The sequence below is a fragment of the Salvelinus fontinalis genome, chromosome 3 (genome assembly GCF_029448725.1).
Source record: "Salvelinus fontinalis isolate EN_2023a chromosome 3, ASM2944872v1, whole genome shotgun sequence".
In the NCBI taxonomy this organism is placed as follows: Eukaryota; Metazoa; Chordata; class Actinopteri; order Salmoniformes; family Salmonidae; genus Salvelinus; species Salvelinus fontinalis.
Window position 1 is genome coordinate 36153106 of NC_074667.1, and position 20035 is coordinate 36173140.

The 20035-nt window shown below is 40.5% G+C and overlaps 1 protein-coding gene across 31 annotated transcripts in view; it reads left to right on the top strand.

Annotated features, from left to right (window-relative positions):
* Positions 1-19787, top strand: part of znf740a (zinc finger protein 740a) — a 35383-nt gene extending 15596 nt beyond the window's left edge. For 6 of the 31 annotated variants that reach the window (XM_055914280.1, XM_055914264.1, XM_055914260.1 and 3 more), the window contains 15 exons: positions 75-158; positions 822-905; positions 2284-2367; positions 4859-4942; positions 5825-5908; positions 9663-9746; positions 10298-10381; positions 10626-10709; positions 11511-11594; positions 12489-12572; positions 13490-13573; positions 14000-14083; positions 15067-15150; positions 15620-15738; positions 16362-19787. In XM_055914280.1, the coding sequence (XP_055770255.1) occupies positions 75-158; positions 822-905; positions 2284-2367; positions 4859-4942; positions 5825-5908; positions 9663-9746; positions 10298-10381; positions 10626-10709; positions 11511-11594; positions 12489-12572; positions 13490-13573; positions 14000-14083; positions 15067-15150; positions 15620-15738; positions 16362-16535 (1385 nt within the window). In that variant the 3' untranslated portion in view covers positions 16536-19787. The remainder of the gene's footprint in view (positions 1-74; positions 159-821; positions 906-2283; positions 2368-4858; positions 4943-5824; positions 5909-9662; positions 9747-10297; positions 10382-10625; positions 10710-11510; positions 11595-12488; positions 12573-13489; positions 13574-13999; positions 14084-15066; positions 15151-15619; positions 15739-16361) is intronic. The other 25 variants (XM_055914310.1, XM_055914346.1, XM_055914368.1 and 22 more) reach the window with 22 other exon arrangements.
* Positions 19788-20035: the final 248 nt, after the last annotated feature.

The following is a 20035-nucleotide window of genomic DNA, read 5'->3' on the forward strand; positions in this document are numbered from 1 at the left end:
ACCCAGTTAATATATGCATGATGCTCTTAACAAGCCTTATATACTGACATGACTGGTGGTCTGTGTGTGTATAGGGGTGAAGCCGTACGCTTGCTCCATGTGTGACATGAGGTTCTACCAGCGTTACCACCTGTCTCGACACAGCCTCACTCATACGGGTATGGCGTCTGCTCACTGCTACCTTACTGGAGCTAGTGACGCAACATTATTCAGTTGAATGTACATGTTAAGTCCCCAACAGCCCCATGCATTGTCAAATGTTCTGACAAAATGTATTTGTAGGGTTAGGCTACTTTTTTAGCACTCAATTATACAGGATATTCAGTGTTGGATGTCCTTCTGTTGGTAACCCCTTAATCTCAAAGTGAATGGAATGAAGAGGCTTTGTTGGAAACTACTGTCCACTGGAAAGGGCAATCTCCATGTTATCAAATATTAGAGAGTGGTGTGTTAATGTGTTTTATACATCAGTGTTTTTTCTAGTTAGTGATCTAACCAAGTTTCTCATATAATTGACTCGTATTTATAATAAGGAGAGTGATTTATCACCAGATGAGATCAATTTAAGTGATGTTTTTTAGCTTTAGCGAAAGTGTTTTGTATGTGATATGAGAAATGTAATTGCAAGTACTCTTAAGGCTAGTTGCACAATCTTTTTTTTTCATTGTAGTTCCCCTCGAAGTGATTTGTTTATACAATAGTTTAAGTTGTATAGCAGGAAATCCAGCATGTTAATGTCTACAATACATTTAAAAATCAGGGAATGCATATTTTAAAACTGACAAAGATGGCTAATGTTTGTCTGCTCTGTGTGTGTTTAGGAGTGAAGCCATATGCTTGTTCCATGTGTGACATGAGGTTTATTCAGCGTTACCAACTGGAGAGACACAGCCTCACTCATACGGGTATGTGTCCTCACTTTAAATCTCTCCCTCTCGCTTCAATCTGACATTGCAAATGCCCTGCATGAGCCCCACTGCAATGTGTGGTTACATGAGTCGTCTATGTCATGTTGAGGTATAATGGAATTGAAGTCATACATATGACTGCATCAAACTCGAGTTTGTATTGTTAAAGGCATTTTATTTCAAAATCAAAGACTATTGTCCCAGCACAGCACTACCAATACTGAGCCTTGATTCCTGTCCGATCTTAGAGAAAGATCTTGAATATTGTTTTATGTAGGCAAAAGATTTCCAAGCTAACCACTTTAGATTTTAATCAAACCCCAAATCATTGCACAACATTTGTAAATCAGCATCAGATCATGTTTAGAAATAAGGCTTGTAGCAGTGTTATAGTGAAATGAACTAATTGAATTAAGTCCCAGGTCCGATAAAATCTTTGAACCCCCATGTTGAAATTGAGCTTGAGGTCTGGCTAAGAGCCACAACTTCAGGCTGACTGTATTTCCAAAAATCTTTGATGGCGTTTAGGATAGCAGGAGAACCAGACCGATTCAGGAGTTTGAGGCGTCACAATAGCATGCCAAAAATCAAATGGTTGTGTCAATGTGTTATGTTTAAATATATACTAACTGCTTAAAATTTTCACATCAAATGTTCATATGAACAGCATGATGTGAAGCCATGTGTCCACCGGCATTTTCACCCAAAATTCTAATCTAACACAGCAAAATTGCAATTGTTATTAGCTAAACCATTGGAATCATTGGTAGCTAGTAGCCACGCTTAGGCTACTACAGTGATTTTGCTGTGTATTATGCTGGTGTATTAAAGCATTGCCTTTTCTTAGCATTGCCCTTTTGAACATAAACTGCCTAATACTCATTGGGCGCTAAAATCGAGTCCCAATTGGATTAGTAGATTGCACCTTTTTTGACCAACTGCTGTAACAAGATTTTCTGTAAGAAAATTGTCTGGTGAACAAGACAAACAGTGCTAAGCTTATTTAGCTGCACTAAAGGTAAAGAAATAATCCACTCAAATCTTTTGGTATTTTTTTTCATTCGTCCCAAAATGTTTTGCTTGTCAGCGATCAAGTTTTCAAGATATGGGTCTTTCAAAAAGCTATTTGTCACGTACCACATCATCATGGTGATGCGAAACGCTTCCTCATGATGTGGAAAGTGATCATTTGGTTCTTGCAAGTCCTATATCGTAACTTGATTGCTGAAATGCGAAACATTTTAGGACCACTAACAGTGCAATACTGAAAAAAATACCAAAAGATTGAGTGGATTATTCCTGTAAGATTGATCATTTTTGGCAGTTGAACTCTTTTATACTGAAGTTGGTGCTCTGTGTCTGTGTGTGTGTATAGGGGTGAAGCCATTTGGTTGCACCATGTGTGACAAGAGGTTCTTCCAGCGCTACCACCTGGCAAGACACAGCCTCACTCATATGGGTATGCACCCGCTCACCTTTTCCCTGTAATTAAACCCTAGTATGCAGGGTTGGCAGGATTTATTATTTAGTCATGCAGAAAAAAAAAATTGTTTTAATATCCCCAAAAAGTTCTTCATTTAATTTCTGTTAAAGATGAGAAGGGTTAGTTTTGCCACCGGGTGACATCATCAGCTCATGTGATGTGTTGTGGACTAAAGCATTGGGGGTGGGGGGGAAACATAAAAAAAATCTCTCACTTTATTGGGGTAACATTTGAAAGATTTGTGAATACCTATTACATTGTGGCAAGTATTGAAAATAGTAGTTGACTACCAATTGATCCAAGTATATACCTAAAAACCTAAAACCTAAAAAATGAGAGGCACTGAAATAATATATTCACGCTCTGTGGGTTTAGGTGTAAAACCTTATGCTTGCACCGTGTGTAACATGAGGTTTGTTCAGCGCTCCCACCTGGTGAGACACAGCCTCAAACATACGGGTATGGGTCCACTCACCGTACCCTTCTCACATATAGAAGATAGTTAAGGATGTTAGTAAAAAAATAAAATCACAGGCACACATTCAATAACGATTTAGGACTTTGATCAATAATTATCGTGATTTGCAGTCCTTTTGCAAGTTAACGCCTTTGATGAAGTGTTGTATTGCATCATTGCTATGTTGTACTTGCGAAGTTCCCAGTAGAACTAGGTCATAAGCCGCCACTAGAAAACCACTTTATTTTCGCAACTTCCTAAATTTAAGCACTTTAAGAAGGCCTAGAACTTCCACCAGATAATATAATCCCTTAATCTGTGTTGTATGAGATCATGAAGTGCAATTTCTTACATTCTGAAGTCTGTGGATGGACGCCTTGTCAAATTGTGGTTTGTCATAAACGAATGGCCAATCCTAAATTTTGCACACCTTGTGAACACTTTTTTTGATGAACCCCAACAACTGCAAGCTATTGAGGTGGTAGTGTAATCAGATTCTAAACGGTCAATACCCGGGAAGTTATTGTGTGGATCGACATCAGTGTTTTTACAAGATATTTATTAAGTACACAGTGCATTCGGAAAGTATTCAGATCCCTTGACATTTTGTTACGTTACAGGCTTATTCTAAAATGGATTAAAAAAAAAAACATTTCCTCATCAATTTACACAATACCCTGTACGGACAAAGTAAAAACAGGTTTCAGATATTATTATCCTTATTTACATAGGTATTCAGACCTTTTGCTATGAGACTTGAAATTGAGCGCAGGTGCATCCTGTTTCCATTTATCATCCTTGATGTTTCTATAACTTGATTGGAGTCCACCTGTGGTAAATTCAATGGAACAGGATTTGGAAAGGCGCACACCTGTCTATATAAGGTCCCACAGTTGACAGTGCATGTCAGAGCAAAAACCAAGCCGTGAGGAATTGTCTGTGGAGCTCAGACAGGATTGTGTCAAGGTACAGATCTGGGGAAGAGTACCAAAACATTTCTGCAGCATTGAAGCTCCCCAAGAACACAGTGGCTTCCATCATTCTTAAATGGAATAAGTTTGGATCCACCAAGACTCTTCCTAGACCTGGACGCCCAACCAAACTGAGCAATCTGGGGAGAAGGGCCTTGGTCAGGGAGGTGACCAAGAACCCGATGGTCACTGATAGAGCTCCAGATTTCCTCTGTGCAGATGGGAGAACCTTCCAGAAGGGCAACCATCTCTGCAGCACTCCACCAATCAGGTCTTTATGGTAGAGTGGCCAGACGAAGCCACTCAGTAAAAGGCACATGACAGCCCACTTGGAGTTTGCCAAAAGGCAGCTAAAGGACTCAGACCATGAGAAACAAGATTGGTCTGGTCTGATGAAACCAATATTGAACCTTTTTGGCCTGAATGCCAAGTGTCACGTCTGGAGGTGACCTGGCACCATCCCTACGGCAAAGCATGGTGGTGGCAGCATCATGCGGTGGGGGATGTTTTTCAGTGGCAGGGACTGGGAGACTAGCAGGTCTCTCCGATCTAACATCTCTGTAGAGACCTGAAAATAGCTGTGCAACAACGCTCGCCATCCAACTTGACAGAACTTGAGGATCTGCAGAGAAGAATGGGAGAAACTCCCCAAATACAGGTGTGCCAAGCTTGTAGCGTCACTCCCAAGAAGACTCGGCTGTAATCGCTGCCAAAGGTGCTTCAACAAAGTGCTGAGTAAAGGGTCTGAATACTTATGTCAATGTGATATTTCAGTTTTTTCTTAATAGATTTGCAAACATATCTAAAACCCCGTTAAAAAAAAAAACATTGTCATTATGGGGTATTGTGTGTAGATTTGAGGGATAAAAAATATATCGATTTTATAATAAGGCTGTAATGTAACAAAATGTGGAAAAAGTCAAGGGGTCTGAATACTTTCCCACTGTACTGTAAATGTATACATCTTAATTTTGGAAGACTTTAATTGACGGACAGTGGGGCATAAAAATAATATGATGTTCTGTGTGTGTGTGTATAGGGGTGAAGCCGTATGCTTGCACCATGTGTGACAAGAGGTTTTTCCAGCGAGACCATCTACGGAGACACAGCGTCACTCATATGGGTATGGGTCCATTCTGGAATACAGGGTTGGAACAATTTAGCCTATATTCTAGCTACTGCACGAATCAAGGATGGCTAAGAATACATAATTTGTTTAAGATGAAAAACAATTGGTTGTATAATTTTTTTTGTGCTACAATCTGAAACCCCCAATCCTACTGTTTGAAATCAGGATGTTGGTAACAGTGTTCTGTGGATATTGTTGATCATACTAAATGTGGTGTGAAGTTTATGGTATTAGATAATGAACTTCTCATCTGTGCAATTTCTTGCATTCTCAACATTTTTCTTTTATTGGCCATCCTTAATTCGCACAACTTACCAACACCTTTTAAAAAATATACCCCAACAACCGCAAGCTATTGAGGTGGTAGTGTAATCGGATTCTAAAAGGTGAATATCCTGGAAGTTATTGTGCGTTCGATTGCTGTCGGAAATAAAAGAATATGACTTCCCAACTCCAGAAATAACAATTTGAACGACCTTCCAAGTTGGAGTGGTGGGAAACTTGGGCCAGTATAAAAATACCAGAATTTCTGAGTTGCGACATATCGTCCCTGAATTTTAAACTTTTTGACCAAATATGGTAAAGTGAAGCCATTTACAGTAATGTAGCTAGTTTGGCCCATAATGTCTGGGTTGACACATTGTCAACGTTAGCAATCTAGCAACGTTGGTTCTTTGCCATCAAGTTGAAATGTCATTGTACGCACTCATGTCATATTTACGACTTCACCAACTATGCAATACGAGAACCATTCCAGCACATCACCATTGACATCAGTGGTTTATCAGAAGTAAATGTATACACGCCTAAGCTTAATTTTGGAAGACTTCAGTCGATGGAGAGAGACTTTAAAAACACTATTTTCTGTGTGTACAGCGGTGAAGCCGTTTGCTTGCACCATGTGTGACAAGAGGTTTTTTGAGCGCCACCACCTGCGGAGACACAGCATCACTCATATGGGTATGGGTCCATTCACCGTTCCCGTGTCATTAAGATCAGGCTACACCTGAACCCTGATATGCAGAGTTGGCAGGGTTTAAATGCCAACCACTGTGCAAATTTAAGGATGGCCAATAAAATATACAGTGCCTTCAAAGTATTCAGACCCTTTGACTTTATCCACATTTTGTTATGTTACAGCCTTGTTCTAAAATGGATTAAATAGTTTTTCCCCCTCATCAATCTGCACACAATATCCTAATAATGATGACAAAAATTGTTTTTTAGAAATGTTTGCAAATGTATTAAAAATAAAATACAGATGCCTTATTTACATAAGTATTCAGACCTATTGCTATGTGACTCGAAATTGACCTCAGGTGCATCCTTTTTCCATTCATCATCCTTGATGTTTCTATAACTTGGAGTCCACCTGTGGTAAATTCCATTGATTTGGAAAGGCACACAACTGACTATAAGGTCCCACAGTTGACAGTGCATGTCAGAGGAAAAACCAGGGGGTCGAAGGAATTGCCCGTAGAGCTCCGAGACAGGATTTTGTCAAGGCACAGATCTGGGGAAGGGTACCAAAACATTTCTGCAGCATTGAAGCTCCCCTAGAACACAGTGGCTGCCATCATTCTTAAATGGAAGAAGTTTGGAACCACCAAGACTCTTCCTAGAGCTGGCCACCCGGCTAAACTGAGTAATCGGGGGAGAAGGGCCTTGGTCAGGGAGGTGACCGAGAACCCGATGGTCACTCTGACAGAGCTCTAGAGTTCCTCTGGAGATGGGAGAACCTTCCAGAAGGACAACCATCTCTGCAGCACTCCACCAATCAGGACTTTATGGAAGAGTGGCCAGACGGAAGCCACTCCTCAATAAAAGGCACATGATAGCCCGCTTGGAGTTTGCAAAAAATGCACCTATAGACTCAGACCATGAGAAACAAGATTGGTCTGGTCTGATGAAACCAAGATTAAACTCTTTGGTCTGAATGCCAAGCGTCACGTCTGGAGGAAACCTGGCACCATCCCTACGTTGAAGCATGGTGGCAGCATCATGCTGTAGTGATGTTTTTCAGTGGCAGGGACTGGGAAACTAGTCGGGATTGATGAACTGAGCAAAATACAGAGATCCTTGATGAAAACCTGCTCAGGACCTCAGACTGGGGCAAACAAACACCTTCCAACAGGACAACAACCTTAAGCACACAGCCAAGACAATGCAGGAATGGCTTCGAGACAAGTCTCAATGCCTTTGTGGCCCTGCCAGAGCCCATACTTATACCCGATCGAAAATCTCTGGAGAGACCTGAAAATAGCGGTGCAGCGATGCTCCCTACCCAACCTGACAGAGCTTGAGAAGAATGGGAGAAATTCCCCAGATAAGAGGTGTGCCAAATTTGTACTTAAAGAAAACTCGAGGCTGTAATCGCTGCCAAAGGTGCTTCAACAAAATACTGAGTGAAGGGTCTGAATACTTACAGTACCTGTCAAAAGTTTGGACACAGCTATTCATTCAATAGTTTCTTTACTTTCACTATTTCTACATTGTAGAATAATAGTGAAGCCCTCAACTATGAAATAACACATGGAATCATGTAGTAAACAGTGTTAAACAAATCAAAACACATTTTAGATTCTTCAAAGTAGCCGCCATTTACCTTTGACAGCTTTGCACGCTCTTGGCATTCTCTCAACCAGCTTCACCTGGAATGCTTTTCCAACAGTCTTGAAGGAGTTCCCACATATGATGAGCACTTGTCTGCTTTTCCTTCACTCTGCGGTCCAACTAATCCCAAACTATCTCAATTGGGTTGAGGTTGGGTGATTTTGTGGAGGCCAGATCATCTGATTCCGCACTCCATCCCTCTCCTTCTTGGTCAAATAGCCCTTACAAAGCCTGGAGATGTGTTGGGTCATTGTCCTGTTGAAAAACAAATGACAGTCCCACTAAGCGCAAACCAGATGAGATGGTGTATCGCTGCAGCATGCTGTGGTAGCCATGCTGGTTAAGTGTGCCTTGAATTCTAAATAAGTCAGTCACCAGCAGAGCACCATCACACCACCTCCATGCTTCACGGTGGGAACCACACATGAGATCATCCGTTCACCTACTCTGCGTATCACAAAGACACGGCGGTTGGAAACAAAAATCTAAAATTTGGACTCATTAGACCAAAGGGCAGATTTTCACCGGTCTAATGTCCATTGCTCGTGTTTCTTGGCCCAAAGAAGTCTCTTCGTTTTGGTGTCCTTTTAGTAGTGGTTTCTTTGCAGCATTTCAACCATGAAGGCCTGATTTCATTCAATCTCCTCTGAACAGTTGATGTTGAAATGTGTCTGTTACTTGAACTCTGAAGCATTTATTTGGGCTTTAATTTCTGAGGCTGGTAACTGTAATGGACTTATCCTGTGCAGCAGAGGTAAATCTTGGTCTTCCTCTCCTGTGGCGGTCCTCATGAGAGCCAGTTTCATCATAGCACTGGATGGTTTTTGCGACTGCACTTGAAGAAATGTTCAAAGTTCTTGACATTTTCTGGTTGACTGACCTTCGTGTCTTAAAGTAATGGACTGTCATTTCTCTTATTTGAGCTGTTCCTGCCGTAGTATGGACTTGGTCTTTTACAAAGTAGGGCTATCTTCTGTATTACCACCCCTACCTTGTCACAACACAACTGATTGGCTGAAACGCATTAAGAAGGAAAGAAATTCCACAAATTAACGTTTAACAAGGCACACCTGTTAATTGAAATGCATTCCAGGTGCATACCTCATGAAGCTGGTTGAGAGAATGCCAAGAGTGTGCAAAGCTGTCAAGGCGAAAAGAGACTGCTTTGAAGAATCTCAAATATATTTTGATTTGTTTCACTTTTTTTTGTTTACTACATGATTCCATCCATATGTGTTATTCCATAGTTTTGATGTATTCAGTGTTATTCCATAATTTTGATGTATTCAGTATTATTCCACAGTGTAGAAAATTGTAAAAAAAATAAAAACCCTGGAATGGGTAGTTGTGTCCATTTATGACTGGCACTGTATGTAAATGTAATATTTCCTTTTTTTCCCTCAAATTTATAAAAAATAAAGGAATGTCTTAACCTGTTTTTTGCTTTGTCGTTATGCTGTATTGTTTGTAGATTGAGAATGTTGTATTGAATCCATTTTAGAATAAGGCTGTAACGTAACAATGTTGAACAAGTCAAGGGGTCTGAGTACTTTCCGAAGGCACTGCAACTAGTATATGATGAATGTAGGCTATATTGTGGTTGTAGAGATGTTATTCAAATTTGTATTTTTACTTTTCTTTCAACTCAATAATATTTGAATTGATCAAGTGTTACCATAATTGTTTTTCTTGTGTCTCGCGGAAACACCTTAACACACCCAATCCTGCTGCTTGAAATTAGCATGTTGATAACAATAATGCAGCTTGGTACATATTGTGGGTCGTACTGTTATGTGGTGTGAAGTTAATGGTAAGATATCACAAACTTGTCGTCATCCAAGTGCAGATTTTATTGGCCACCCTTAATTCACTCATCTTGTCAACACTTTTTTTTTTTTTTTTAATAAAACCCCAACAACCGTAAGCTATTGAGGTGGCGGAGTATTTAGATTCCATTGACATCCAGTGATTTTAAATAAAATAAAATAAATAATAGGAAATCAATGTAGTATAAATGTATATACTTGACCTTTTTAATATTGGAAGACTTCACTCGATGAATAGTGAGACATAAAAATAATATAATGTTCTGTGTGTATAGGGGTGAAGCCATTCGCTTGCACCATGTGTGACAAGAGGTTTTTTGAGCGCCACCACCTGCGGAGACACAGCATCACTCACATGGGTATGGGTCCGTTCATTGTGCCCGTGTCATTAAGATCAGGCTACACCTGAACCCTGGTATACATACTCACGCACCAGGGCCTTTACCCCCCCCCCCCCCCCAAAGATCTGATATACCATAGCGTAAAAAATGCCCTTCATTAACCCTATAGTAACAACGGTAGAAAACCCTGGAAAATGTGGCTAGCTGCTTCAGTCCTTTCTGTCGTTTTTCTTTTCTTTTTTTCGGATAGTTGGTTTTCCCCACAAGCGCTACACATTGACCACATATTTTGGCGATGTTTAACCTGCAGGTCTTGTATATTTTGCTAACACACCACACGTCTCTGATTTGGAGCCATGCCTCAAATTGGTTTGCTAAGATCAAATAATTACAAATACGTCACTTCGTAAGTTCACACTTACTAAGGCCAGATTTGAGTTGTTGGTGTACCACCGGCTAATAAAGCACATCAGATGTTTATATTCAGTCATTTTAGTATATAGTTATACCTGAACTTAATAATGACAGAGTGAGAAACAAAAATAATATGATGTTCTGTGTGTGTATAGGGGTGAAGCCGTACGCTTGCACCATGTGTGACAAGCGGTTTTATCAGCGCCACCACCTGCGGAGACACAGCATCACTCATATGGGTATGGGTCCGATCACCATACCCGCGTCATTAAGATCAGGATACACCTGAACCCTGGTATACAGGGGTGGCAGGATTTATATGTCAGTCATCATACACAAAGAAATGTGCAGATAAGATATTTGATAACAATCTCCCATAAGTTCTGATGGAAAGCAGTGGCGCTTTAATGAATACACAATATTGGAGTACTTTTAGTGGATGAATTTTGAGAACCTAAGTAATATATTGTTTTGTGTGTATAGGGGTGAAGCCGTACGCTTGCACCATGTGTGACAAGCGGTTTTACCAGCGCCACCACCTAGCAAGACACAGCGTCACTCACATGGGTATGTCATTAAGGCTATTGGTGAAATGTTTGCATGTTAGGTTTGATATCCAAAATGCCCATAATTCCATTTCCCTTAAGGATGAGAAGGCCTAATATTACTACCAGATGTTGTCATCAGCTCATGTGATGTGTTTTGTTATTTGGGGAAAAACAACTACACCGACTGTTCGATAACTCGCACCTCAATAGCATGCGGATTCGGATAACTTGCGTTATCTAATTGTTAGTTTATTTTCAACCCGGAAATATTTGAATTGAGCAAGTTAACTTTTTTTCTTTTCTTTTTTTAAACCTTTAAAAAAAATTTTTTTTAAGTAGTTGAAGTAGGTTTACCATCTGAAAACAGGTCAGTTCTGCTACATGAAAGCAGCTTGTTGATAACAGAACGGCACTCTGCATGTTATTAGTTGTCCTGTATTCTGTGTGACGTGGTGTTTTAGGTATGAGATGGTGAACTTGTCATTAAGTGTGATATTTCTACATTCTAAACCCTATATTTTCTACCATAATTAAAATTGTGTTCTATAAAGATAACATTTTGTTGCTCAGCCTCAATTCACGTATATACAAAAATATAACATTAACTTGTGCTTTGTTGGACTCCAAAAACCACCGCGAGTTATCGAAGTGGCGGTGTAATTTACATTTCTTCAGTGTGAATCCTCTGTTATAATTGCATAGATTTACAACAGTGGTTAATAAACAATCAACGCATACACATATTAATCGACTCGGAACATTTTCAATCGCTAGACTGTGAAACAGAAAAATAATACAATGATGTTCTGTGTGTGTGTAGGAGTGAAGCCGTATGCTTGCACCATGTGTGAAAAGAGGTTTTATCAGCGCCACCACCTGGCGAGACACAACGTCACTCACATGGGTAGGGGTCCGCTCACCGTACTCCTGTCATTAAGACCAGGCTACACCCGAACCCCAGTATACAGGGTTGGCAGGATTTATAAACTAGTCATGTACAAAGAAATGTACAGGTGAAATATATTGTTTATTTTATTATAGGTTTAATATCCAAATAAGTCCAGAATTTAATTACACTTAAGGAGGACTCTGTTAGGCTAATATTACCTCCAGATGACATCAGCATATGACGTGTTCTGGATAAAAGCATGAAATGTATTGGCTAGAAACTACATTAACCACTCTAACGCATGCCTCAGTAAGTTTTTTTTCTTCTTCTTTTAAGCGCTTAAATTTTTCTTTTAAAGATGGTTGTGGAGATGTCTTCCAGAATTTGTATGTGTTTTTTTCCAGACCGTTAAGTGTTATTGTAAATGGAGGTCATTGGAAACTGTTAAAGATTTATACAATCTGAAAACACCCAATCCTGCTCAGTGTTGCCAACTTGGCCACTTTGCACTAGAGTCACTAGATCTAGCAAAGTTTTGGATCCCTCCTCCCATTTTTGCCCCCTGAACGTGACAAAGACAAATTCAGCAGTAATCAAGGCATTCTCAGAGGGTTTGCTTCTGAGAGGTTTCAGGAATTAGCAGCCGGCTATGTGATGTTCACATTCCTTGCAATTTGGTGTCATCTAACAACTTCTAGTGACAAATTGTGCAGCCAATTGCTACTCCCCCCCCCCCCCCCAAAAAAAGTTGGTAACACCGGTCCTGTTGTGTGAAGGCAGAATGTTCATAATAGCCACGGGTCAGTCCTGCTGTTTTTGTGCTTGGAGTTGATGGTAAATCTAATATTGGACTTTAATATGGCGTGTGAGGCACAACAGTAACGTATTGATGCTCTTGTGTGTGTATAGGAGTGAAGCCGTACGGTTGCACCATGTGTGACAAGAGGTTTTACCAGCGTTACCTCCTGGCAAGACACAGCCTCACTCATTTGGGTATGGTCCGCTCACCGTACCCACCGTACCCAAGATTAGGCTACACCTGAACCCCAGTATACAGGGTTGGCAGAATTTATATGCTAGTTGTGCTAAAATAAATATATAGGTGAAATGTTGTTTTAGATATTCAGTTTCATTACCCCAAAAAGTATCTTAAGGATGAGAAGGGCTAGTTTTACAACCAAATGACATCAGGCCATGACATGTGTTGTGGACTAAAGCGTTAAAAAAAATGCATAAATCTTAATTGTCGAAAATAACTACACTGACCACACAGTAACATATGCCTCAATACGTTTTAAATTGGAATAACTCACGGTTGTGGAGATGTCTTCCAAAAGGTTAGGTGTATTTTCAAACCAGTTATGATGAGTGTTTTTGGAATTGCTGTTATTGGGAACCTGCAGAAATGGTTAAAGATGTCTACAATCTGAAAACATCCAATCCTGCTCAGTGTTGCGAACTTGGCCACTTTGCACTAGATCTTTTGGATCCCCCTCTCCTTTCCCCCCTAAACGTGACTAAGGAGAATTCAGCAACATTTAAGGGTTTCTGAGTTTTACCTCAGTGTTCAGAAAGTCAGCGACTTGCTTGCAGTGAATTTGCCTATTCAGAACAGCAGCATACGCACTCATTGTGCTGATGATCACATGCCTTACACATTTGTGTTGACATTATCACACAAATCAATTTTCTACTTTGTCTACAATTTCTAGGGATATATTGCGCTACCAATACCGGTTTGCTTTCCCCACAAAAAGTTGGCAACACCAGTTCTGTTGCGTGAAGGCAGAATGTTGATAACAGCACCTGGTGCATATATTCTGTGCTGTATTTGTGTCTGAAATGTGTGGTAAACCAACGAGGTGCAAAGTTGTGTATTGATGTGTGTGTGTGTGTGTGTGTGTGTGTAGGTGTGAAGCCGTACGGTTGCACCATGTGTGACAAGAGGTTTTACCAGCGATACCACCTCTCAAGACACAGCCTCACTCATTTGGGTATGGGTCCGTTCACCGTACCCACTATGCCCAAGATCAGGCCACACCTGAACCCCAGTATACAGGGTTTGCAGGATGTATATTCTAGTCGTCATGCACAAAGAAATATAGGTGAAGTATTGTTTTCAAGTTAGGTTTAATTTCCAGAAGTCTGGATGAGAAGGGATAGTTTTACCGTTTAGACTACAATCATCAGCTCATGTGATGTGTTGTGGCTGTGGACAAAAGCGTTTGGAAAAATACATCGTAAACAAAATTGTTGGAGAAAACATCTCCCTTTATTCTTCCGTCTGAATCCCCCTGTAAATGATTGCATGGATTGAAATAAGTGGTTAAATAATTTAAGCATAAATGAATATACTGTACTTAAACTTCCAATTGGAGTATGAGGAACAAAAGTAATATCTCAATGCTCTGTGCATTCAGGTGTGAAACCTTACGCTTGCACCATGTGTGACATGAGGTTTGTTCAGCGCTACCACCTGACAAGACACAGCCTCACTCACACGGGTATGGGCCCGCTCACCGTACCCATCACACATATAGAAGCTAGTAAAGGATGTTGGCAATGGATTTTCACAGATGAAAATATTAGAAGAGTTCTAGAAAAGAACGGTTTCTCATCTACATCATTTTGTACCGAGAAATTAGTATTTTGTTGATTGTAAGTTTTAAACACTGCAGCAACGCTATTTGTAATACATTCTAGTACATGTTCCATATTATCGGTTTAAGAAATGCCGTTTTAAAGCTAGACCCCTAAAAATCTTCTTCAGCTAATTGTGAATTTATCATTTGGATGTCAAGTTAATAAATACATCATTTATTAGAATAATGAAATCTTTCCAACTGTTCCCAACATGGCTTGACCAGGCACTTCCATGTAGGCTTAAATAATCTATATTTTTAAAACAAGGTGACGTTTTAGGCTTGTTGTGAGATTGTCTAGTTAAGTAGCTAGTGCTATGATAGTTTAGTGTACATTTATGTTGAAACTTGTAACTACAACTAACATTGTAAAATGGTTCGTTTTCGACATTGACACAAATGGTACGTTATTTAGTGATATTTACTTCACGATATTTGGCTTTCGAGCTAGTTATTTTGCCGTGGGATAATGCATTCTGCAATGGCTTTATTGACACACAATTCCAGATTTTCTTTTGTACTTTTATTCGGTGCTTAGTTCACAATTGCATGCGTTGATTGTTCTTATTTAGCTAGTCGTGTTTTTTTTGGATGCAACAATTTAAATATCAAAAGTAGTCTTCATTCGAGCTGATTAAACAAGTTAGATTGCAGCATCTTCACATTCTTTGAATAGATTGTCCACATTGTGACATGACAAAAAGCACTCTTACTGTAATTGTAACATGCTTATGGTAGCCAACTTTTCTCTCACAATAGTGTTTGGAGAGCTAGCTTGAGCTCTTTTGTTTGTACTCTTTGGAGAATGAGAGCTAATGTATTGCTCTGTGTGTGTGTGTGTATAGGGGTGAAGCCGTATGCTTGTTCCATGTGTGACATGAGGTTTATTCAGCGTAACCACCTGGAGAGACACAGCCACACTCATACGGGTATGCGCCCATTTACCATACCCTTATCCCCAAGAAAGGCTATTTTTAATAAAAACAAATACGACCACAACAAACTCGAGTTTGGATTGTCAAGTCATTTGATGGGATGTTGAACCAGCCTCAAACTATCAAGTAAAACGTTTCAGGGGCATCGAGTTGGTATGATGAATATATATTTTTTTAATACAAAAACGGAGATTCCACTCTAATCTACACATAATGAGTTGATGACAAAACATCTTAAAATGTTACCGGAAGTGTAGTTTCCTATCATGCTTAATTCCTGTCCAGAAATTGACTTAGTTTTGTTGTCATGAGAACTAAAGAAACCTAGTTTCCCATCACTTTAACAAACATTTGTAGATGCAGTTAATGTAACCAGGAGACTAGTAAGAGCAAATCATATACAGTTTGTTGTGGTTGGACTCTGTGGATTTGATGTGATGATTCTGTTTGTGTGCTCTTTTAGGGGAGAAGCCGTTTGCTTGTGACATGTGTGACATGAGGTTTATCCAGCGTTACCATCTGGAGAGACACAAGCGTGTCCACAGCGGAGAGAAGCCTTATCAGTGTGAGCGCTGCCAGCAGGTAAGAGAACTTGCGCGCGCGCACACACACACACACACACACACACACACACACACGGCCGCCCGCATTTGAAAGATGCCTTCTCAGTGTGAGCAGTGCCAGCACATAAAAGAACATGCCTTACGTGCTTGTACTGAGGAACGCATGCATACCTGGACCCACATGGAAATACCCTCTTACGTCACAAAACATCTGTCGCAGAGTGAGCAGTGCCAGCTCATAGCAGACTTATTATCACAGAAGCACACATACATGCTGATACAGGCACGCATCATACCTATGCAGCACTTGTAGCAAAGATGTGCCCTACCAGGTTAGAAAAGTAATTTGAGGGCGAGCAGTGCCATCACGTAAGATAACGTATCTCACTGGTGATGCACACAGTGACACATACCAACACAAACAGATGCCTGCCCACGTCAAAGTGTTCTCCGTATGAGCAGTGCCAGCAAGTAAGAGAATGTGTGCACATACTCTGACAGGCGCACACAAGCCTCCATGCACCAGAAAGTCCCATTTGAGCAAACAGACACAGTGGGTTTAGTTGTATTGGGCATGTGTCCACACACTCATCTGTTTTTACATGAATGCTGAATAAATCCTCCTCTATGTATGTGTTGTAGAACTTCTCGCGGACAGACCGGCTGCTTCGACATCGACGGCTGTGCCAGGGCCGGGGTGTGGCCAAGGTGGAGAACCAGCCGTGCTGCGAGCCCCGCCCTTACTCCCAGGAGCCCCCGCCCGCTCCACCAACTTGGAGCCCCCTGCACCCCCCTCCTGGTCGGCTGGCTGTCTGACTGACATTCCCCCCACCCCCATCGTCCCTCCATACACTTACACACATACACGACTACCACCTCCCCAGAGAGACAGGACAGGCCACAGGGTCTTTGTCACGCAGCCCTGCGCTCAGTGGCCACACTCTGGCAAAGACTGATCCTGCAGCTCCAGTCCTGAGGTTACTATGACAGAGGGACAAATACAGGTAACTGCCAAAATACAGGAAACACTTAAGTAAATGAGGGATACAAAGTATATTGAAAGCAGGTGCTTCCACACAGGTTTGGTTCCTGACTTAATTAACATGCCATCATGCTTAGGGTCATGTGTGAAAATGCTCAGTTGCCCCTTATTTTAGCTCCTATGGCTAGAAGGAGAGATCTGTGACTTTGAAACAGGTCTCAAAGGTGCATGGGGGTTTAAAGTGTGTGTGTGTCAGTCACCAGATCTCAACCCAATTGAACACTTACGGGAGATTCTGGAGCGGCACCAGAGACAGATTTTTCCACCACCGTCAACAAAACACCAAAAGATGGAATTTTGCGTGAAAGAATGGTGTGGCATCCCTCCACTAGAGTTCCAGACACTTGTAGAATCCATGCCACGGTGTTTTGAAGCTGCTCTGGCTCGTGGTGGCACAATGCCCTATTAAGACACTTTATGTTGGTGTTTCCTTTATTTTAGCAGTTACCTGTTTTTATTTGTTGTGTTTTGTCGTCTTTTGAGAGCGAGTTTCCTTTGATAGTTAGTCTATTTTGTTCTTAATATATCAGATCCTTTCTCAAAGTTAAGTTTTGTATTATTTAGGTTTATTGTTTGTGCACTTGGTGGTACTCTTGGGGAGGGTGGGGTTACTGTTTGTCGTTACACCATGGTAATGATGAACTGGTGTGTGTGTGTATATATATATATATATATATATATACATGAATATATAACAATATACAACAGAGGATGTCTGTGGAAAATGTAGAACATGTAGTTTGTGAAAGGGGGGGGAAAGGAGAAGTTGTCAGACTGGTACAGGTGTCAGAACTGTTAAAGAAAGGGGTTCCATATAGTTAATTTAGGACGGTATAAGCAAGTGGAGGACGTCCTAACAGGTCAAAGGTGAAGGGTCAGGTCAGAGGATGTTTTATTGGATAGAGATGTGCTGATGACTCAGGAAGTGGCACAGGCAGGATGACAGCGTTACCAATTCCCATTACACCCTTTATCGGTGTACGTATGTACAGAGGTCTATGTGAGAAGGTCGCAGGCTCTTTCACGGTCAGTTCCATTACAGATGTACGTGGAAAACAACGGCACAAGATGGCAGCTTCAGCAAGTCCCATTACTTTGTGTTTGTACAGATCCTCATGTTGAGAGGATAGCAGGAGGTATACAAAATCTTGTGGCCTTAGAGCATGCTTATTTTTTATGTTTTGTATTTTATTCATTTGCCTTTTTGTTTTTTGAATGAATGGTTTAATTATTATTATACGATTATAAGGACGAGCCACTGCCTTTTACAAGCGGGGTATATTTTTCCAAAGCTGTCAACCTTATAGAACACTGCTTACTGCAATGGCACTATAAGGCATAGGCTTATAGTGCCATTGGCAAATCCTTCCTCTGTTCTTTGAGATAATTGATATAGTGCTGGTTATTATTGTTAATAATGTAACCCCTTGTGTAATCATTCAGTAACCCTGGGAGTTTGACAATTCCAGTGAGATGCTAATAGTGCTAATTTCAGTCAGGCAATGCTTTGGTCAGCTACAGGCCATATCGATCATTTTGTCATAGCTAAATCAGCGATTGCTTCACTACACTAACAAATGCCTTTTACTGAGTTATGTGGAGTAGGTGTGTGTATAAAGGATTTGTGTTAGTTCTTTCTGGGGTTAGCCTTAACCCAAATAAGATCTGACTCTTAAATAATCATTGTAGTGCTAAATGATATTGTAATGAATGACTCTGTAACATGTAACAAACTTTTAAACATGTCTGTGGTTTACCCCCTCTAATTGTAATGGTTACAGAGCACGGAGATGCTCTAGTTAATGTCTACCTACTCTGACATTTGATCTATTTCTATGTGGGTTAGTCGGTGGGTCTGTTGGTGGTGTTCCCCAGCAGCCTGTCTGTGGACTAGTAGAGCAGCCTAGGAGAGGCTCTCTGAAACTTGGCCCTGAGGACCCCCTGTGTGTGCTGGACTTCACTTCAACCGAATCATTGAATTTAATGAATGTTTCTCTATATCACCATGCTACTACTGTCAGTGAAACAATGTACCTTTGTTTATTTAGTAATACCGTATGTATATTCCAGAAATGTTGCGATGTACTGTCGGCAGTAGTTAAGAGATTGAACTGTTCAATTATGCCTGAGTGATTAGAGGATACCATCCAGCAAACACAGGTGCTTCCTAGTACCAGGGTTGAGAGACTCCAGCTTACTGTATGATTTGGCAAGCCCATTCCCTAAGAAATGTGGGAAAGATGCCACCAGTGACCACGACTGCCCACCAGTGAGGCCATAGGGCAAGGCGGGTTGCCATTAACTTTTAAATCCCTCTGTTCTTGTCTTTTTTAAGTATTGTTATCAATCTTATGGTGAAAATGCAATAGAATCTTTGTCTGATCAGTTAATACAGTGAAATGCTTTTTTCTTCTAAGCATCAGACAAAGGATGGAGCGATTTAGAGAAGAGCTCTTCTCTCTCTTCCCCATCGCATTTGACGATTCTGTTAATGTTTCAAGGACCTTTTTTTTCTTCTGAAAGTATTGTAAACACTGGAGTGATAAAAACAAAAGACAAAAAAATATATGGAATATGGATATTTTTTTTTCCAAATCAGTACTAGATTTTAGTCTTTAGACAGAGCCTCTTACTCCTCAACTTGACAAAGAAGATGGACAGAACCATTTGGATCAGTACTGTATTGAGAGCCCAGGGCATCTAGTAATTTAAAGATTAGAGGCGGTAGTACCTCAAGACAATGACTGTTTTCATACAAATCCCCTTCTATTTGTAGTAAATGATATTGCTAGAGGTAAGCAACAGCATCTACAGTAGCTATCACAGGTTAGCCTTTTATTTTTCTTTATTAGTCTTGCATGCAGTTATGGTCCTCCAGTTAAGATAGGATCTTATATTGATTATTCTTTTGTGTAGGCAAAATAAGTGCATCTAAAATAAACCTTGTGATCCAATTAGTTTTAATTGTATGGAGTAAGGGGAGAGGCTTCTTACCATTATGCTGAAATAAAATACTTTGTAAAAGACTTGAGTTTTTTGTCTGTTTTAATCCCAACATTCCTGTCTAGGATCGATGGTGTGATGGGGAGTGTATGCATATGTGTCCTCAGGAGGGTGCCAAAGTTTAGAGGAAATATGAGATGTACACAGAATGATTATCAGGAATCTACAATATGACACTGACTAGCCTGAGTGCCAGTATGTGCTATCATGTCAACTTGTCACTTAGTGTCATGCCAAGCATGTTTGGCTTGACAATGAGCAATGGACTTGG